Source organism: Patiria miniata, unplaced genomic scaffold, assembly GCF_015706575.1.
Source record: "Patiria miniata isolate m_02_andy unplaced genomic scaffold, ASM1570657v1 HiC_scaffold_23, whole genome shotgun sequence".
NCBI classification, from domain to species: domain Eukaryota; kingdom Metazoa; phylum Echinodermata; class Asteroidea; order Valvatida; family Asterinidae; genus Patiria; species Patiria miniata.
The window spans coordinates 6,693,493-6,713,367 of NW_024037062.1; the positions used below are offsets into that span (position 1 = coordinate 6,693,493).

Below are 19,875 nucleotides of genomic sequence, written 5' to 3' on the forward strand. Positions count from 1 at the left end.
TGATCAAAACAACATTTTTGGACACAGTGACCAAGCTCCTGGCCTTATAATTTTAGTGCTGTGTTAATGTAAGTTGTGTTAAAAGCCTTCATGTGAAAACAGGTTGATGTTGTTGTGGAGTGGATGCATTTGCCCTTGAGCATTACAGAGACACTGCGTCCTGGAAAGCGCCCAATTGGGCTACAAAGCGCACTTTGAACGAAATAATGTTAATCGGAAAGACCATATAAAACTAGGATCTAAACATCCACACAACTAAAACTGGGCGTTTTATGTAATTCTTGCGTTATGCGTGCGAGAACGACTTTCAGGTTCCACTTTTGCGACCCCAAAAAGTCGGGCTGTTCATGCTAGTTGTGATTCCAGCCGTAAAGTGCTCACCTTCGGCGGACGTGTAAGAAACTACATTTGTGTATTGGTGCTGTGTGTAATTTGTGTGACATACACAACGTGTATCGTACATTGACTGAAAACGACGTGGAAAAAAAAACCGCATCGTGTCCGATGTAAACAACCGGGGTTTTTGTCGTCTTTTCTCGGGAACGGTAAGACGTTAGGTTAGTTTCCCTTCAACCACGATTGAAATAGAATAAGTAAACAATCCGAAACATGAAACTTTCGAGGATTTCGGGACGAAGTGCCCCTTTAAACGGAGGTCTTGCTGCAAAATTTAGAGTGACGTGTAGCTATCAATTACAATGCAATAATTACTGAGAACATAACAATTATCCAATTTAAAAACCTTTTGATATTCACTCGCATCTTCGAAATGTAAATTGATAAGCTAGCATCCACGTCGTAGTATATCATAAACTTTCATTACAGTTTAAACAGTGCAAAATGCATTGTATTCTTGGTGTTGAAACTAATCACTTCAACTTAAGGAAGCGTGGCTTGGTCAGGGGAAGGCGAGGGGGCCAAGGGGGGGGGGGGCAATTGCCATGTAGGTACATAAATTGCTTCGTTTTTGTCGCCCATTTTACTTGTTAACATGATTTCTCCTCCGGAAAAATAGGTAAGGGGTCTGGTTGACGGGGATAGTCGAATTTTAACCAGGTAGTGTCAAGCCCCATCACCCTGCGTTCTTGGGATTGCTTCAAGATATTATTTCATACAATAGCAACATGGAAGAGGCGCCGTCACGATCGAGCGCCCTCATTTTGATGGGAACTACCTTGATCAGGGCACAGTGCGATGGTACGACGCGATAAAAGTCGCGAGGGACAACGTGATGCACGACACAAAGTACGACGCGACGCACGACACGACGCACGACGCCAAGCATGACGATAAGCATGATGCGCAACAAAAGGGGCAACGTCCTGGCATAAAATCAGCGAGACGGCACGGCGCAATGGACGACGCGATGCCAGATGCAGAGTGCGTATAAAAGTAGGCAAGGAAGCGGCGGTGCGACGCGATGGCACGACGCAATAGAGACGTCGTGCCAACGCGTCATGTACTCGCGTCGCGTGTATATTGAAGAGGCGACGCGGTTTGTCGTCAATAACCCCCCTTTCGTTGCCCGTTGCAGCGCACCGTCGTGCTTCGCGCCGTGCGTCGCCTCGTGCATCGGATAGAGATTTCAATTGTGACGTCGCTGACTTAAGCAACTTTTTTCCTCTGGGGTTAACCCCCACCTCGCTGGCTGTTGGCGACTATAGCCGAGGCCTGAAGAAAGGCTATGTGAAGGGAGACGGCTAGAGCCGCATTCCCGCAAGTACACATTTCATTCATCATGCACATGCGGTTGCTACAAGATTGTATTTTCTAGAAGCAGAAAGCTCGGTGAACATTTGTTTGTCATGAAAAACGAAGTTATTCAGCAAAACCACTTATAAACCACTTTTCTCGAGCACGGCGCACGGGGTCACAAGGGCGGATCCCCTCCCCTCCCCTCCCCTCCCCTCCCCAAACGAACCCAATCTTTGTTTTTGAAGTGACGTCGCAATAAAGGCAGGCACTGCGTACACAACCCCTAAAGTGTTAAAGTGGTCAGAAATTTCCTCATATTGCACCACAGATCATCTAGAATCCCCCCAACAAATTCGGGGCCCTTATAAGCGGGCCGCGAACTCCACGCCGTATTTGTTTTGAACCAATTTTAGGGGGCCGAACCACTTTTTTTTTTTTTTTTGGCCCCTCAAATTGTGTTCTGGATCCGTCCTTGCAGTGTACGTGCTCGTTGTTCACGGATACGCACGGTTGATCACACTCGGCTTTCCGTATACATTATTGTGCACAGCGTATTACCGGTGTCACGGTCTTACTTCTCCGGCGTGCTAGCTTCTCCTACAGGGAAATTTCGCTCAACACGCATGCGCAAGTTGCACAGTACTGTACATTTTCGACAACTTTATTTGTGTGCTGAGTTTGGTGTTGTACTGGTGCACGTAAGATCTTGGGATATTTGTATGTTTACGTTATTTACAGGGTACCAGTCTAATCCAGATTTTTTGTAGCGCGCAACTCCCAATAACCAAAAAGACCACGAACGGGCAAGGAGTTTGTTCTTAGCCCTTTTATTCCCTCATGAACACACACACGTGACACGTCTGGGAACACAAATCAGAATGCTTGCAAGACCAATGAATGACTTGACCCACAGGAAGTGTTACATAACACATTCTAATGGAGATCAATGGGTGTCCTTCACTGTGTTATTTATGGACTTTGTACACTTCAGCACACAGCCCCAGGAAGAATAAGCACAGTGGACACATGAGCATGTAGCGTGCTCTTGTAACGTGCACTGTAACGTGCTCATTTATCCGCCGAATCCACCCGGAGAAGCTAGTACGCCGGCTGTGACACCGGTCAGGTATCGAAAAACTATACCATCCAGGACGAGTTTTAAGCATGCTTTTATTGTGCTTACTGCTAAAGCCCGCCGCACACGCGTACGATAGGTACCCTACGTGTTGAGCAAAAAGCCATTTTGAGGCCGTTTGCATAGCATTTAACTCAACGTGTGCGGTGAAGTTTTGCTGAGTTTTCTGTCTCGCAAGGTCATGAGGCAAATATCTATCCTGATTGATTTCTTAAATTTGGGTTCGCACGGCGAACAACTTTACCGTGACGGTCAACCTGAGCTACGGGCTGAGCTAAAAAGATTAAGTAACCAATGAATTACACTATTCTTGTTTATCGGTCACGTGATTTAATAAATGGGGACAAACGCCAGCAGGCTTAAAAAGATTGGCACAAAAATCGCCTCGCGAGACAGACAACTCACACACAAAAATCACCGCACACGGGGATATTTTGTGAGCTACGTGCCGAGCAAACGGCCTCGAATAATTTTTGCTCAGCAAGTAGCTCTCTTGTGCGGAGGGCTTTACTGCCTCTATGAAATATACTGAGGCTGGGTATTAAAGCTTAAAATCGGCTGTTAAGCAGCGCTATAATTGGGCCCCGATGTTTACATATGGAAATGAGGGGAAAATAACATAATGTTAATAAGAAATCACTTTGAACTAATACTCATTTATCCACCAGTCACATCCCAAAGATAATCCGATGTAAATATTCATGATAAACAAGCCTTCGGCGCGGCCAAACGTCTGTATATATGGAGATATATGGGCCCGACCCACAAAAGGTGCCGATGACGTCATAATAGCAGCAATTTCCGACTGGCACGGTTCAGACGACAGAGTGCGCAATTAATTTGCGCTTGCACAGCCGGCAGGGTCATTATCTTTTTCTAGAAAAGTACTCACAAATTTCACAACATCATCCACGATTGGAGCTCTTTCATCAACAATTGTAATGTGATAGACCCTCTTGCGAAGATCCCACAGCGATTTCTCCAAAATCTGAGACGGGCATTTGCTGTTGTTCTGTCCACCGAGCTTACCCATATAGACCGTGGGCCAGAAATTCTATCTCTCCTAGAAAATGAAGTCCGTTAAATTTTTTGGTGACAAGAAAAAAATGCTTGTTCTTTGTCAATTCGAGGGTGCTGAATTCAATTCTTCCTGTTGCCGAGCTGCCAAGTGGCACGTTTAGTCACAATCGCCGTCCAAAGTTTAATCCCCCCAAAAAATCTATTAAGGGGCCCCTAGCGACCGATGGCGGTATCCATCCCCTTAAAGTTCTCAGAAACGGCTACTCCGATTCAAATGCAGATCGTCACCCACTTAGAATAATTAATGATTATTAACTCTATAGACTTGTAGGTTCATATACAAGGTGGTTTCTTAATTACATGTACTTTAATTATGCAAAAACAATGCTCATATATGTTTTATTGCAAATTGGCACAGAAGGCGTACATAACTGACTTTTCCATATAAGGCATGACTGACTTTTTCTATAATTGTATACGACTGCATTATATAACTAACCTAAAACAATTGTTATATTGATGCCAAGGAAAAATGTCATATTAATGGTTTTATTGTTGTGATCATTAAATATGAAATTATGCACAAAATAACGCTTTGGCCATATTCAGTGTTTTTATGCCAATAAATAGTTTGTTCAAGGTTCTGAATTTTTGCATGTGAGGCTGAAAATATTGAATTACATGTACATTTATGTCATTAATCCAAAATGAACCTTCTCCAAATTAACATAATCACATAATTACATAATTATGATAAATAATTGTGCAATTTTGCAACAAATTGGATTATAACAGCACTAAGTTTTGTTCTTATATGTTTATGAAAGGAAAAACTATTTAAAGAAGACTTACTTATTTCATTTACCTAAAATAAAGTCCTTGATGCAAACAATAAATGGTAACTAATTCTCAAACTATCAACAAGTAACGCTAAGTTGTCCACAGTCAACACTTTGTACCACCCGATTTTTTTTTTCAAGATATCACCGAGTTTTCCATAACATATGAAGTTCAAAGACTTATTTGCAGATTACCGAATTATGTCATTTACCTGAAATAGAGTATTTGATTTCAACAATGTCCTATTTGGAAAGGTTTTATTTTGTGGTAATTAATTAATAATGGTGGTACTCCAGCTTCTTCAGACATTTGACTTAACAGGTGCAGAAGCTTCGTCATTCTCATGACGCTCCCCTCAGAGATGATTTTTTTCTTCGATGTATTTGCTACAGAATGTCTTGTATTCTTGGGATTCACTCTCCTTTTCAGATTCTCTGCTTGACCGCCAATCACTTGCTTGCAAAACCTGTACAAAAGTAGATGGCTATGATCAGGCTTGGAAAAGATATGATGAAATTATTATACTTTCTCCCTGTATTTATTGGGAAAAAAAGTCTAATTAGGGAGAAAACATAAATGGGTATATAGGCCGAACATGAAATGTTCAGAAAATTTGTCTGTGCATGCATATTAAGTTATCCAATTTACAAGAATATAATGTGATGGCATGCCCATAGAAAATTTATTTATTTATTTATTATTTTTTTAAGTATCCTAATATTTCCTACAATTAAAGGCACTATATCCTACAGTTAAGGGCACTATTACTGTGATCTGACTTTAATCACACACTTTATAATTTTTCATAAAATAGGAAAATAGTATCACCTTGCACATTGACTAGCTACCATTCTCTAAATCAACAGAAAATATTCCATACGTCTGGACACTTTTTATGATGAAGAAGGTTCTGCATTGTTTGTTTGTTTTTTTAAGGGGGGGGGGGAGTAACACAACATTGGTGATAGCTTCAATGTCTTACCTTGATGTAATTATTGTGGCATGATCTGTGATACCGGACTTCGATTTCCACCATGTCTTGACCTTAAATATCAAGAAGGATGGATTCATCATTGAGTAGTTCAGCAGCCTTGAGAAGTTGTCCACCTGAAAAAAAAAAAAAATCTGGTTCAAAGTGGTTTCAACAATTATGTGGAAATGTTTTTCCATATATATGACATTATGGTGGTGTCACACTTTATATACATGTACATGTAATTATGACTGTACCTTTTTCATATTCACAGTTTGTGAGTGGCTCTTTTTTCCGCGGTCCATATGGCTGCTGGATCCATTTGCTCTTCTTGCATATGATGCACTCCACTGGTAGAACATGCCTGGTCCTTTGCTCTTTCTCTCCTGTGCGTCTTCTCTTGAGGGCGATTACTACATCTCCTGCGACATCACCCCCTTCACTAATTGAGCCCTTCTCCATCCTCAGTTTTGCTCGCTTTATTTTTGATACATTGCAGAATCTGTTGAAATGAGAACGAGACAGATAAAATATTTGGCAATGAAATGGCTGATTGGATTTAAACAATTATAGAGATCAGAAAGTTTCAGTTAAAAGTATGTTTGTAATCAAATCATACTTCTTGTAGAAGTAGATTTAATTTTTTCCCTTCGTAATTGATATCCCTCATGTCTGTGGCTCTTAAAAAGAAAAATACAGAATGTCCGAAAACCAACCTGTCTATAGTCTGGCTCTTACAGCCATGGATCCCAACATTGAGTATTACAAGAACCAGAAAATGCTATAAAGACTAACGACAGAGGTTGACAATTACGTTACAGCTGCTGTAACGATAGCCGGTGTGAAACAAATAAGGGAAAGATTCCAAGATCTGGCCATCACTAATTGTTCCCTTCAGTGACCTATCAGCCATCATCAGAAAGTGAAAATCAGTCCTAAAAGCTTAGCAGGGAAAATATTGAAGTATTTACTGAGAACACAATTCCAAATTTTAAGACCAGTTTCATATGTTCTGACTGTAAAGGGTGACAAGTGATGGCCAAATATGGTTACCTTTCCCCCAAAATACTCAATCAATCATTGTCATGGTAAATCCTTACTTTTAGGACCCCGTTCCTATATAGGAAGGGAAAGACTCACCAAAACAGTTGACTAAATGACACTAAAAATTGACATTCTGATACTTCTTGGCACATCTGAACGATTGGCAATGACACCTTCTTGAATATCAGCAGGTTTAATTTTGTGGAACGAGGGCAGGGCTTTGATTTATGAGGGAAATGCAGGGGTCAAAGACGACGATGACAACCAGAAAACAGACTCAAAAACCAAGATGGCCAACGTGAAAGCTCGATGAGATGAAAGCTCGATGCTGATTGGCTGATAAAAAATAAACATCTTATTTATTTTTAGTCTGGTTCCCAGACCAAAAGATTCAGGAATAGTCAGTATCTTCTGGCCTGAGAACCAGACTAACTTATTTATTTTTAGTCTGGTTCCCAGACCAAAAGATTCAGGAGTAGTCAGAATCTTTTGGTCTGGGAACCAGACTTTTTTTTTTTTGGAACCAATCAGCATCGGGCTTTCATTATGTAGGGCGTTCACGCGTGTGAGAACTACAACATGCACGTCTGACTGAGAAAAAAGGTAGGAAAGTCACATTTTCTTCGAAAGTGCTTTCAAAACTACAACTAACATGAGTTTATATGAAGAAAAAAGACTGCTTTAGCCTGCAAAAGTCACTTTGGTACTGGACAGTCATCTGCAAAAGTCAGTTTTGAACAGAACTTGTAAAAAATAGAGGTGTCCTAAAAGTAAGGATTACAATTGTCATGTTTGTCCAATCCTATTTTATTTTCAATGTACTAATAGCAAACACAACCTATTTATTTGCTTTAAAAAATGACTTCAGTTACTTATTAACCTTATGAAAAATAGTAATAGCCCCCCCCCCCCCCCACTACGATGATAACAATTAAAATTCGACATGTTTGGAATTGGAAACTTACACATCCATGACATCTGGTGTAGCAATGCCGGTGGTAGCCATGCATACTCGGCCTTTGGTCGTTCGTTTTTCGCTATATCCTTGCTTTTTTGGGCAACTTCCCTCTCTTTTCCATCCAATTCTTGCCATTGCTGACAACAAGTTACAAACTTCTTCCAGCTCGTCTCTGAAAATGGTGAAATTTCACCGCTTTCTTCGCCAACATGGCAAACGCACGTCCTGCCGACGGGCGCCGCCATGTTCCTCCTGACGTCCTCGTCCCCGGGAAAACTAACGCAATTTATTAAATCGCCTACGAAGCGCCGATTCGAGGTTGCAACATACCGCCCTCAATCGGCGTTCAAAAAAACATCGCCGACGCGACGGGAAAGTGGCAATTTTCTACCTTGATTTTCACATTAGTTTGCCGGGTTTTCTGCCGGCAACATCAAATATATTAATCAGTGTCACAAAAAGAGTCCATTAGGAAAGAAAAAAAGTTGCCACCAAAAACTCCGAACAATTCTGCACGCTACGATTTCTGGCCCACGGTCTAATAGTGTCCAGTGTCGCTTGACAATTCCTCAGTCCATCGGAGTAATTCAGCAATGACTTGTTGTCTCGTGTGTCAGGACGGTTGATGAGTTTATTGACCCATGCCACAAGTGATGTCGTACTCAATCCCGAATCGATCTGTTAGCTACTTTGTTGCTAGAGCATAAGCGGCTGTACCGGCTCTTAACTGTGTCTTACCTGGTGATTATCCCTAATCAGATGGCTTAATCCAAACTCATGCAGTTAAACCAAGGTTTGTGCAAGAAAAAAAATCCTAACTGCTATGATAATGGCTACCATGAGCAGTGTCACCAACGATGTCTAAATATCTCAAGGAGGCGACAGGACCTGAACAATACAGATTCTACTCTTTTCATAAGAAATATCCTCATTTTCATACTATTTCTACATCATAAATCACCTCAATATCAATATCAATATATTTATGAAAATGTTCACGTTGCAAAAGGAGTAGCGCCCTCTAGCTTAAGCGAAATATACACCGTAAGAAAGAATGGTACACTGAACGAAATCTTTGCGACTTCAGACAGCATTTGATGCCATTCAATGCCTGGGAAAGAAGAGATGTAAATTAAGTCGCGATTTGGCATCATCGACTCTTTGGGTATAAAAGGTGTGTGTTCCTATAGTAGACCCCAGCAGTCTTGTAATAAGCCTATGAATATTGTGACGCGAGTCCAGTCAAGTCATACTATTTGCAGTGACTCAAGTTGAGGCTTTGTAAGTAGGCCTACACAGTGACTTAGGTCGGGTGGAGTCGTTCTAAGACAGGCACTGCACTGAATTTGAGTAGTTCTGAGGTGTAATTCGAGTAAAGTTTAGTGTTCTTAGGTAGTGACTCAAGTTGAGTCATTTCAAGTAGTGATTAAATTTAAATAGTTCTTAGGCCTAGGCATTGACTCAAGTCATTCTAAGGCAGTGGCATGAGTCATATTGACTCATGTAAAGAAGTGACTGGTTGCATTTAGATATTCTAAGGCAGTGACTCGAATTATATTAAGTACATGGAAGGCAGTGACTCGAGTCAAGTCTTTAAGTTAACCAAGTTGAGTGGAGTCATGTCACATTCTTGCTTGAGTGACACCAAACTGGGAAGAGTTCGGGCGTGGGAAGAATTTGGATGAATACTACCTAGAATTTGCTTGGTGTTGGGCAAAACTTGTCGGATTTGATGGAATTGTCTAGTCCTTAACCCTAAAGGGCCGGGTTATTTTGACCATCTCTCAGCCGGGGAGCGGATTCCGCCCCCCCCCCCCCTAAGATCTCGGCCATCGAGTGACGAAACATTTTGAAACTCAGCACATGCATAGAGCAACTCTTCCTAAACATACCCAAGAAATGTCATGACTAAAGGTCAAAGGGTTTTGGAATTATGGCTAATTAATTGTTCATATGTACGAATGGCAATTCTGCTCTGTGTACACGACGTATATGCGAAAATTCGGTTTTCACGTCGCGTAGCGCCGAAATTTTTTTCGCTACGCGGCAACCCGTGGTCCGATTTTTATGTTTTTGGTATCAAAAGATGCGCAAAGCTCGAGGCTAAAAAGTTATAACAGCTCGGGTTGCGAAACAATTTTTTTTTAGAGGCTATCGCGGAAAATGTTGAGGAGGGGGGCGGATTCTGCCCCCTCCCCGGCCCCTTTAGGGTTAACTGACCCCGAAAAGGACGAAGCTGCCATTGACAGGAAAAAATAAATAAAAAATCTTGATAATGCTTTTAAAAAATCATTCCTGTCCTTTTTTGTTGTGTTTTAGGTAGAAACGATTACATCAATGACTACCCTACATGCAGAATAAGAGATGTAAAGCTGTATCAGCTAGGGGCGGGAACAAGCGAGAAAAGGAGCTTATCATTGGCAGAGCCCTCAGTGCAGAATACAAATATTCCTCCGAATATTCATAACTTGAAGGTGTATTAAATCGTGAGTGGCATAATAAGGAGTATAATTGGCAAGCTCTCAACGCACGTAATAAGCCTATGATTATTCAAAGATTAAGATTAAAGGTATTGTCAATCATGATTGGAGTCATAAAGTGAGCTTATCATTGGCCAAGGTCACAATACAATTATGAATAGTCTTGTGAGTATTTATAGGTTGAAGGTATTTGATTCATTATTGCCAGAATGTGTCGAGAAATGTGCGAATTGGAGATCTGATTGGAAAATTGTGTCTCATGTATATTCATGACTTTCCTCTCTCCCCTATATCATGAGATATGCTGATGTGATGTAACTGTTTTGTTGATAGCGCCCCTAGGGTTCCAGACCAATACATAAACTTCCATTGACCCCAATGTTAAATGCTCCCACTACAGAAATTCTGGAAAAAATACTCACAACTCTCCAAGGTGTTCGAGACACACATCAAATTAGAGCTTATTTCATCATCTTTAATTTTCTTTCCAATTTACGGGGGGTCAACTGATGACTTTTAGGAGAAATTTCCATCCGAAGATGATCATCTTTTAAAATAGTACTGAAGCCCATCGCCATTTTGAAAAAAAAAAACATGCCTACACTCCATTGCCAAATAGAGCGCTTTTAGGGCCCCAATTTCATCCAAATTGAACGGAACTACAAGCTCACAGTCCTGTGCACGGCTTCCAAAATCACCCCCCCCCCATTTTCGCTCGAAATTTCTGTAATCGGATGACGATCAGGGCCTCCTGAAGATTTAGGCGCATTTGTTGCGGAACCGCCATTGGAAACCCCTTTGAAACGCTGCCCACCCCCCCACCCCGGTCACGCCCCCCTGAAAAACTACTGTCGCAGAATATTTTGACAACGAACGATAGACGACGCCATTTTGAAATTATAGGTTCCAGACCAGTAAATAAACTTCCATTGACCCCAGTGATAAATGCTCCCACTTCCGAAATTCGGGGAAAATACTCACAACTCTCCAAGGTGTTCGAGACGCACATCAAATCAAAGCTTATTTCATCATCTTTCATTTTCTTTCCAATTTACGGGGGATCAACTGATGACTTTTAGGAGAAATTTCCTTCCAAAGATGATCACCCCTATAAATAGTCCTGAAGCCCATCGCCATTTTGAAAAAAAAAAACCATGCCTACACTCCATTGCCAAATAGAGCGCTTTTAGGGCCACAATTTTATCCAAACTGAACGGGACTACAAGCTCACAGTCCTGTGCCCGGTTTCCACCCATATTTTTTACAAACCCTCCAGTTCATGGCCCACAGTATGCTCAAATAGTGAAGATTTTGAGGGCATGCAAATCGTGATTTGGCCGGCGTTGGCAATTTCGGACCGATTTACTGGTCTGCAACCCTAGCTCTGTGGCGGCTTGCTATGCGTATGCATATTCATGAAATAAGGAAATTATTGTATGCTTATTTTAAGTACGTTCGACGGGGGACAAAGGAATTATGTGCTCGTGGTAGGGTTTCAGTGGGTTTTGAGGCAAGGAGTTTTAACTTCTAAGACTTCTGACGCAAGTTCAGACATGTTTGCTCGTGACATTGAAGGAGAAACTAATTATTTTGTAGAAAATGTTCTTTCAATTACATCTTAAACCAGTAAGAGTTTATTTGGAAAATGTGTTGTTTTTCTTTGGGATCTTACCAAAATTTGCTTTTAATTGTTCTGCCAGCTTTTTGGGTTCGGATTGTCCTGCTCACTATTAGCTCAAAGTTGGTAAGCAACAACCATGAAAGAAAACAAGACTAGGAACGTCTAGTAAAGATGGTCCTAGACAAATTTGGGCTGCGGGGTCTCAAGAGTTACATTTGTTTGGGGGTCACGGTATAGGGCTTGTGCAAGTCTAAATCTTAAGAGACAGTCAGTCAGGCGAGCTGTGTCAAGTCAGGTCAGGTTGGGTTGGGTCCGGTCGGGTCGGGCCTACTCAAGTCAAAATCACAAGACACAGTCCGTCAGGTCAGGTCATTTAGGTTAGGTCAGGTCGGATAAGGTCGGGTCAGGTCAATCAGGTCAGGTCAGGTTTGGTCTGGTTTATTTAAGTCTAAATCAGACAATCGGTCAGGTCAGTGAGGTCAAGTCGGGTCAGTTCAGGTCAGTTCAGGTCAGTTCAGATCAGGTCAGGTTAGGTCAGGTCAGGTCATGCAGGTCGGGTCGGGTCGGGCCGGGCTTATTTTGGTCTAAATCACAAGAGGCAGTCCGGTCGGTCGGTCAGTGCGTGCCTGTGTGCTAGTTTAGTGCTAAGAGCACTGTCACTAGGCTGGCCCTCTGGGACCAGCACAACTTTGGTCTTGACAGATACATGTAAGGCCGTGAGACACCTTACAGATTACTGACAGTAATAAATGATATTTAGAGAAAACACAACACTGCAGGTGCACGCTTACACTCTATCTAAAGTGCTTTTATTAAATGAATATAAATTTAACACAGAAAAGAGACGTGTAAAAAAAAGGCTAGATATGACCACAAGTTTTGATTGACTTTAACAGAAATTCTAACCCAAACAATTGGGTAAAGGTCAACCACATTTTGGGTGGTTGCAGTTTTCACCCTTGATTGGGTGAAATTAACCCAGAACATTTTTCAGTGTTCATGTGTTAGCAATAACTTAAAAGTAAAAAAAAAACAAGCTCAGGAATGAATTTCAATTTTAGGGGTCATGTCTCTGTTTGCTTGGAATCGCCCTAATGTGTATGCTAATGCTTCACATAACAACCAATTTTAAGTTGTACGTTAAATGCTCCAAATCGTGATTAAAACGTACCTTGCTTAAGCGCTGCGACTGAGCAGAAATGGAGAACGTATTTCGCAGTTTTTGATGAAAAGCAAACGGAAGAAAAGTGAGAATTATTCCGCGTAAACCCGGGCAGACATGTAACCTCTGTGCTTTTAGAAAGAACGCTACTAGCTCAAAGGCCACATGGCTGTGTTTCACCGATGGAGGACAGCAGAGCATTACAAAAAACTACAAAAAAAACTTAAAGGGATACTGCATCGTGGAATGGGCCCAACTGGGCCACACTTATCTTTTAAAAACTGGGCGTTTTTGTTTTATTCTTGTGTTATGCGTGCGAGAACGAATTTCGGGGTCGACTTTTGCGACCCTAAAAAGTCGGGTTGTTCATGCTAGTTGTGATTCCAGCCATCAAATATTCGCCTTTTGGGGATGTGTAAGAGACCACATTTGTACATTGGTGCTGTGTGTCAATTTATGTTACATACAGAGCGTGTGTCGTACATTGACTGAAACGAAAGGAAAAACGTATGCGTGCACCGTCATGTCCGATGTAAACATTCAGGTTTTTCTTTCGTCTTTTCTCGGGAACGGTAAAACATTAGATTGGTTTCCTCTCAACCAGATGTTTGAAATAGGATAAGTAAACAATCCAAAACGTGACAATTTCGTGGATTTCAGGACGGACGAGGTATCCCTTTAAGAGCGGTCCACTAGCCCCGGTGGTCCAGTAGCCCCACATTCCCGTACATCCCCTGCTGCCATTTGAATTCCCAGCGAGCACTGGAATAAGGTTTCCCAAGCTAGCAGCGATGGAGTTTACTCGTGACTTTTGCAGCCGAGGACCTCAAAGCGCATACAGCAATATGTGCTCCACTGAGTAGGCAGGATACGCAGGAACCTGGCCTGGAAGGCCTTCGGGAAAGTGGTGGTCACTTGGGTGTTTTGGTCCGAGTTTCCAGAGAACTGTGAAGATAAACAATTTGGAAAGCATTCAAACAAGCGTTGAAAGGTTTATGGGGACGAGTTTTTCACATGCAGTTGCAGGAGGATCGACAGAGGGAGCCCTCGCCCTACGGCATGCATATTCGTAGATGTCCACGGTGTGTTGAATCAGTAAAAATTGATTAAGGAATGCCTTACCACTCGACCACCAATCTCGCCTCGGTCTGTGGCTGGTTTGACTCTGATCTAGCTTAATTTCCATTAACATCTGCACGCAAAAATTATAACATGAGGTCGTTGGTTGAGTCCCAACCGACTGAGTAAGCGTGTGCCTTTTTTTCTCACAAAGCCTTGGACAGCAACCGGTATACATTGTTTATGAAATTACATCGGTGAAAGGGCATATTGAACAATACCATTGGACCACTGTTCTCCAGACTGGATAGCGGATACGTATATACGAGTCACAGGCTTGAATTTACATTTTGAACAGTTCGACCCCGGGCCGCTGTTAGGCTCACAGCGCGACTTTAGGTTTATGCACATCAGCAGTTTTTTTTCCGGGCTGTGCCGTTAAGTGAATATTCATGAGCTCGTTCACGAAAACAAATCGCTGGAAACGGCCTTCCAAAAAAAATGTTCATGATGCACGAAATATTTACTGAAGCCATCAGAATTGTCCCAAAGTAGTTGAAGAATAAATAACTTTAGCATCTTCAACGAAAATGTTAAATACGATGTCGTTATTTTCGCGAAATAGGAAAAACCAAAGGCCTCTTTTACTGAACGAACGCCAACAACCAGCGAAAAAAAGTCCACATCAAGCTTTTATTTTGCAATCACTCATATTAAGACTGCCATGAAAAAATCAAGTAGACTCACATTTTGTATTAACGGTGATGTCAAAAGACCAAACCGCTAAACTCGCCTGCGAAATAATGGGGGGGGGGGGATTCCCTGGTGGGTTCACTGAACACGAAGTGTGATTTTCGCAATTCAACTGCATAATACGCGGGGTTCGCATTCGCAATTCAAACAAGTAGGTGTATCACGCCCACGTGTGATTGGCCTGTGCCACACATATATACATTTCCCAGTGAAGGGGAAATACGCGTAGTGCCTGCTAATTGGATTTGTGCACATTATGGCGTTCTTTGTTTACTTTCAGTGTATGTATTTGTCTGCTCTCTAAAGTCTTCCACAGTGATATTCTCCTTTAATTAGCGGAACTTTTCGGAGGTGTTTTCTCATCAAGTGTCTTGCCGAAAAGCTCACAGTCTTATCTGAAATAAATTGTAGTCCTTTTTTTTGACGATTTACTGTTGTATCTCAAATATCAAACTTTTTTGTGATATAAAAAAAGTTGTTGAAAAGACGTCCCCCGGTGAGCTGGTTTTCTTATGCAAAACGAGCCTGGATACAATTCGGCCACAATATGGCGTTTTATACGAGCTAAAGCACGGACATGCGCACAAACCTAATGTCGCCCTGAAAACAGCGATGGGTCTTTAAAAAATGGCCGCGTATATACAAACGTTCTGCGCCGGCATAAAGCGCGCGCTGTATTATGAGTGACGTCACACGGGCTCAAAAGAAATCGGAGCAAAGGAAGATGGCCGGCGACTTCCACGACAAAAGTATCGTTGAAGATTTAGTCCCGAAAAGCTCAGATTCTGAACATACTGGGAACATTTCAACCCAAACAACACCATACAATCAAAAGTATATTAAAGGGTAAATTATATCTTGTAAACCTGCCCCATGGGTTTCAGCAAGAGCGTCCAGTTCTAGGCTCATGACATAGAGACTCGCCAGTACAGCTGGAAGGAAGTCCCTGACTTACAACGCGGAAATCAGTTCTAGGGGCGATATTTTCCATTTTCATTCAACTAATACAAGTAAACACTCACCTAAGGCTGAAGATATAGTTTATATACAGCTGTCACAAACCCGGGTCCCGCCTACCCTCTCAAACGCAATGTGTCCCCGGTCTCATCATTTAGTATGCTCAGACACAATAATAGTTGAAAGCAAAATGTACACTAGCAAATTATTTATTTTACACCATCTACAAAAATACACAAAAATAAATAAAGGGGAAATATTGCTAAGCCAATCCAATCTCTAGGCTCTAGTTATTGGTCAATACAATTCAACAATTGCAATATTTTGATCAGACAAGAAAACCTTATTCCAATATTTAACACCCCTTTTCAATATGAAACTACAGCCTAAAGGTTCAATTCTAGAACAGTTCACTTGTGTGGGAGCCTCAGTCCAGCGGCCCACGAACCTGTCCTTGGACTAACGATACGGTGGTGGCTGACACAACTTTGTCGGCAACTATAGGAGGGCCAAACGTCCACGTCCTCCGTCTACGGCTGGCGGGATAGGCCTCACGGTTAGATGTGAATCAAAGTGGTCCCCAGCCAACGGGCGGATCCGGGTATAATTGACGGGCGTGGATTTAACTCCACAATAGGAGCCCTAAAAATATTAAATACAATAATAAACACCTATCCTAGCATTTTCAGGCTAAACTTTAAGTAAATCAACTGGGTCATACATCATTACATTAAATTTATAAAACAAATATTTAAACAAAACTTACAGTATATATTGGCTCCTAAGGCCGGGAACACCGTGAAGGGGTGTAAATTCGCTGGCTCTAACGCAGCTCTTGAGAAGCAGGCGAAAATCGAGCTAACATGCCAGACTACTCTGTCAGCAACTATCGCTGAAATTTAGGCTGTCGCCAGAAACAGGATTCTCAAAATCCAAAATAAGATTTAGCACTATGTCATGCTACCGCACCTCCAGCCTATATGCTTCTCTCTAAAAACACCGCCCCTAAAAAATCCACAGCGTCAAAGTATGTGAATACTCCAGTGAACCTGTATTGAAAAGCAGATTACCACCTTAGAAATTCCCTTGCCCATACTACACACAGACGTTAACAAAAGAAGACCACGCCTCGATTTGCATAAAATGTACATAATAAGGTAATTGGGGCAAAGTCATCAACATGCAGTTGAAAATACTAAATGAACGTGCACTTGGAGTAAAATATCAGTCTGACTTGTAACAACGGCAAAGGATATACGCAGAGTGAAAATACATCAAGCCGAACTTAATAAAAAGAGGATTTTTGGGTCAAACTCCGGGTGTGTACAATACATTTACTGAATTGTGTAAAAATAATGCCAGCGGTTGGTTGTGGTTGCCAGACCAACACATTAAGGGCTCTGACCATTCCGTATTTGGCCGGGTTTCAGGCTCGCAGCACGGCGGCTGTTTGGTGATGCACTATGAGTCATATGGAACTGTTTGTCTCATTCCTTCTTTGGGATAGCCGATCGAGGGGGCTATTTATTTGTACAGCGCTCACCCTGGATACGCACTTTTAACCAATCAGGAGTGACATTCAGTGCGCGCATCACGCGCGCGTTCATGGCAACGTAAGAACGTGTCGATGGATTTGGCATGTAAACAGACGGAAACGTGCGTCGAAACCACCCAATTTTTACACAAATTTGAGACATCCATATATTCCAAGACAATTTACTTGTAAAATAAGACCCACACAGCCTTCTTGGAAAGCCGGCAAGCTAACTGACATCGAGGAAAGTGCATCAATTTCCGATAAATGTGAGTGTTTCCCGACCTTTCATTAGTTTCAGCGACGTTACTCCATGCATCCGCTGTGCGTGTCGTCAGATGGTCACTTCCATTCTACTCTAGGTGAATAGCATTAGCTCTGCTCCAGCACGCATACTTAGGCCTAGCCTAGGCCTAACAAAACAGGCCCTGAGACTATGAAAAACTTGTCAAAGCTTTTACATTTTGGAGCATGCAAGATGATTTCAATGAAACCTCATTTGAAAATGAGTTTGCCGTTTAATTTTAAAAGAAATAAAACACGCAATATGACTAAATATGGTATGGGATGTCCCCGAAACGCGACCAACGACTCGGTACTGTGAACCTCTTTTGAAAGGACAATGTACTTGCTTGAAATTTTCATATTGACCTTTTATTCAAATATTAATTGAATATTCATGAGCCATTCTTCCATATGCCGCGTGAACAAATTGTTTAATGAGGTTCAATGGGTCACGACACGGCACGGAAGATAGTGTTGTGATTTGCTTGAAGAAAGACCCATAAACATTACGCGTGTTTTGGTTAAAACATGCAAGTCGAACTTCAAGCATACATGTACCTACACTAAAGTTGCACAGTTTGTTACAATTTTCTCACAAAATGATCTTGATAAGATCATATGTTTCAGATACCGAGTGAACAAATTGTGCGGAGTACTTGAAATGAGCAGCATACAGTGATTTAAAAATGACAAATCATTTTTCGGCATCAAATTCTACACGCCTATCTCTGTTCCACCGTTTGCGGCGCCCTAAATGAGACAATCAGCTCCATATGATGAACGGTCCGCGGGAAGTCGAAGCCGAGTGGACAATGCATGGACTGTTCACAGTGCATCGAAAATCAGCCGTCGTCTGGCGCGCCTGCCGTCAGTGGTAACCGCAAACCACCGTTAGATGATTGGTTTACAGGGTGTCCCAATAAACATTATGCATACAGAAATCGCTGATTTTCTCAAAAGTTGGTCAGACTAGCTAATCAAATTTTTTGGCAGTTTTAAGCCTATGGTCTTAATTATAATCGGTAAACAAAGTCAAGGTAATCCACCGATGCAAACTAGAGATATCTTTGATTTGGTAAGGCTATTACTTCATTCATAATACTTGACAAAATGATTAAGTAATGTGTTCCACGAGATGCTAAAGGCCCTCGCAGCTTCGCTGCCCGTGCTAGTCTTTGTTACGTTCCAGCACCCGGGGTGCATCACGTTTCCGGGTGGTCGTGTGGGCCTTGACTAAAGGCTAAAGTAAACCACGACGTTTGACAAATTTTGAACCGTGGTCAATGGCGGTAGACAAACGTAAATCAGGCAAACCACGATGTTACAAATACTGCAACTTTTCCTTTTTAGAACACCAGCCGGTCTCTCCAATATGGCTTCAAATGGCGTTCTTGTGCAGCTTTCTGTACGCTATCCAGAGTTGTAATGACTCGAGTCAATGACTCGACTCGAGTCCGACTCGAGTCACAATTTTTGGTGACTCGACTCGACTCGAGTCCCTAAGGGTAAAGGACTCGACTCGACTCGAGTCACTGCGAGCAAATGACTCGACTCGACTCGAGTCCTTCATCAAAAGACTCGTCTCGACTCGAACCGAGGCTAATAAGACTCGAGTACCAAAAATAAAAGCACAACTATGCGAAAAAAAGTATTTGCAATGACTTACGGTGCAAAATTTATGCTCACTTCGCTTTGCGAATTAGTCATGTATGAATTAACAACGTGTCACAGACTCCCACCTCATGGTTCTAGAACGCACAAAATACTATCCAGGAACCAGATTTTTCGCTTCATCAAATTAGGTTTGCCCTTCAACCGTATAAACACTGTTTACTCAGTGTGTTACCTCCCCAGTGAAAGTTGAAAAAAAAATCACTCGGGTGGGACTCGAACCCACGACCTCCTGCTTTCTAGTGCAGATGTTTTACCGCTCGACCGAGCAAACGGGATCGGTTGGCTGGTTTGAATCTGATGTACATAGCAGCGGGTACCGCATAAACTATTATAAGATGGAATTTTGCATCCGGGTGATATTAATCAAATTAGTTTGCCCTTCACCGACGTAAAAAGGCAAGAAGGGCAAACCTAATTTGATTTATATCACCCGACGCAAAATTCCATCTTGTAAGAGATTTTTTCGCTGTTTCATCATTGGTTTTAGGCGATTTCTTATAAAGCTCTTGGATTCGAACGCTGGCTAAACTTACGGCCTCCTTTTATAAATTGTGGTATATAGTGTTCAAATATTCGTGACTCGAATTGATTCGAGCTAAATATTTGACTCGACTTGACTCGACTCGATCTTTCGACCTAATGACTCGACTCGACTCGAGTCACTTCTTTAAAATGACTCGACTCG

At 41.9% G+C, this 19,875-nt stretch overlaps 1 protein-coding gene across 1 annotated transcript; it reads right to left on the reverse strand.

Annotated features, from left to right (window-relative positions):
* Positions 1-4,822: 4,822 nt before the first annotated feature.
* LOC119731124 lies at positions 4,823-6,085 on the reverse strand. The gene is made up of 3 exons (XM_038204145.1): positions 5,921-6,085; positions 5,673-5,797; positions 4,823-5,156 (listed from the first exon to the last, which is right to left on the reverse strand). Exons 1-3 carry the CDS (start codon positions 6,023-6,025, stop codon positions 4,922-4,924), a joined length of 465 nt encoding a protein of 154 aa, XP_038060073.1. The 5' UTR covers positions 6,026-6,085; the 3' UTR covers positions 4,823-4,921.
* Positions 6,086-19,875: the final 13,790 nt, after the last annotated feature.

Excerpts from the sequence above, each read along its gene's own strand:
- LOC119731124 (XM_038204145.1), bottom strand. The coding sequence starts at position 6,025 with ATGTTCTACCAGTGGAGTGCATCATATGCAAGAAGAGCAAATGGATCC. Across the intron at positions 5,798-5,920 it reads AAACTGTGAATATGAAAAAG|GTGGACAACTTCTCAAGGCT; the intron begins GTACAGTCATAA and ends TTTTTTTTTCAG. Across the intron at positions 5,157-5,672 it reads GCCACAATAATTACATCAAG|GTTTTGCAAGCAAGTGATTG; the intron begins GTAAGACATTGA and ends ACTTTTGTACAG.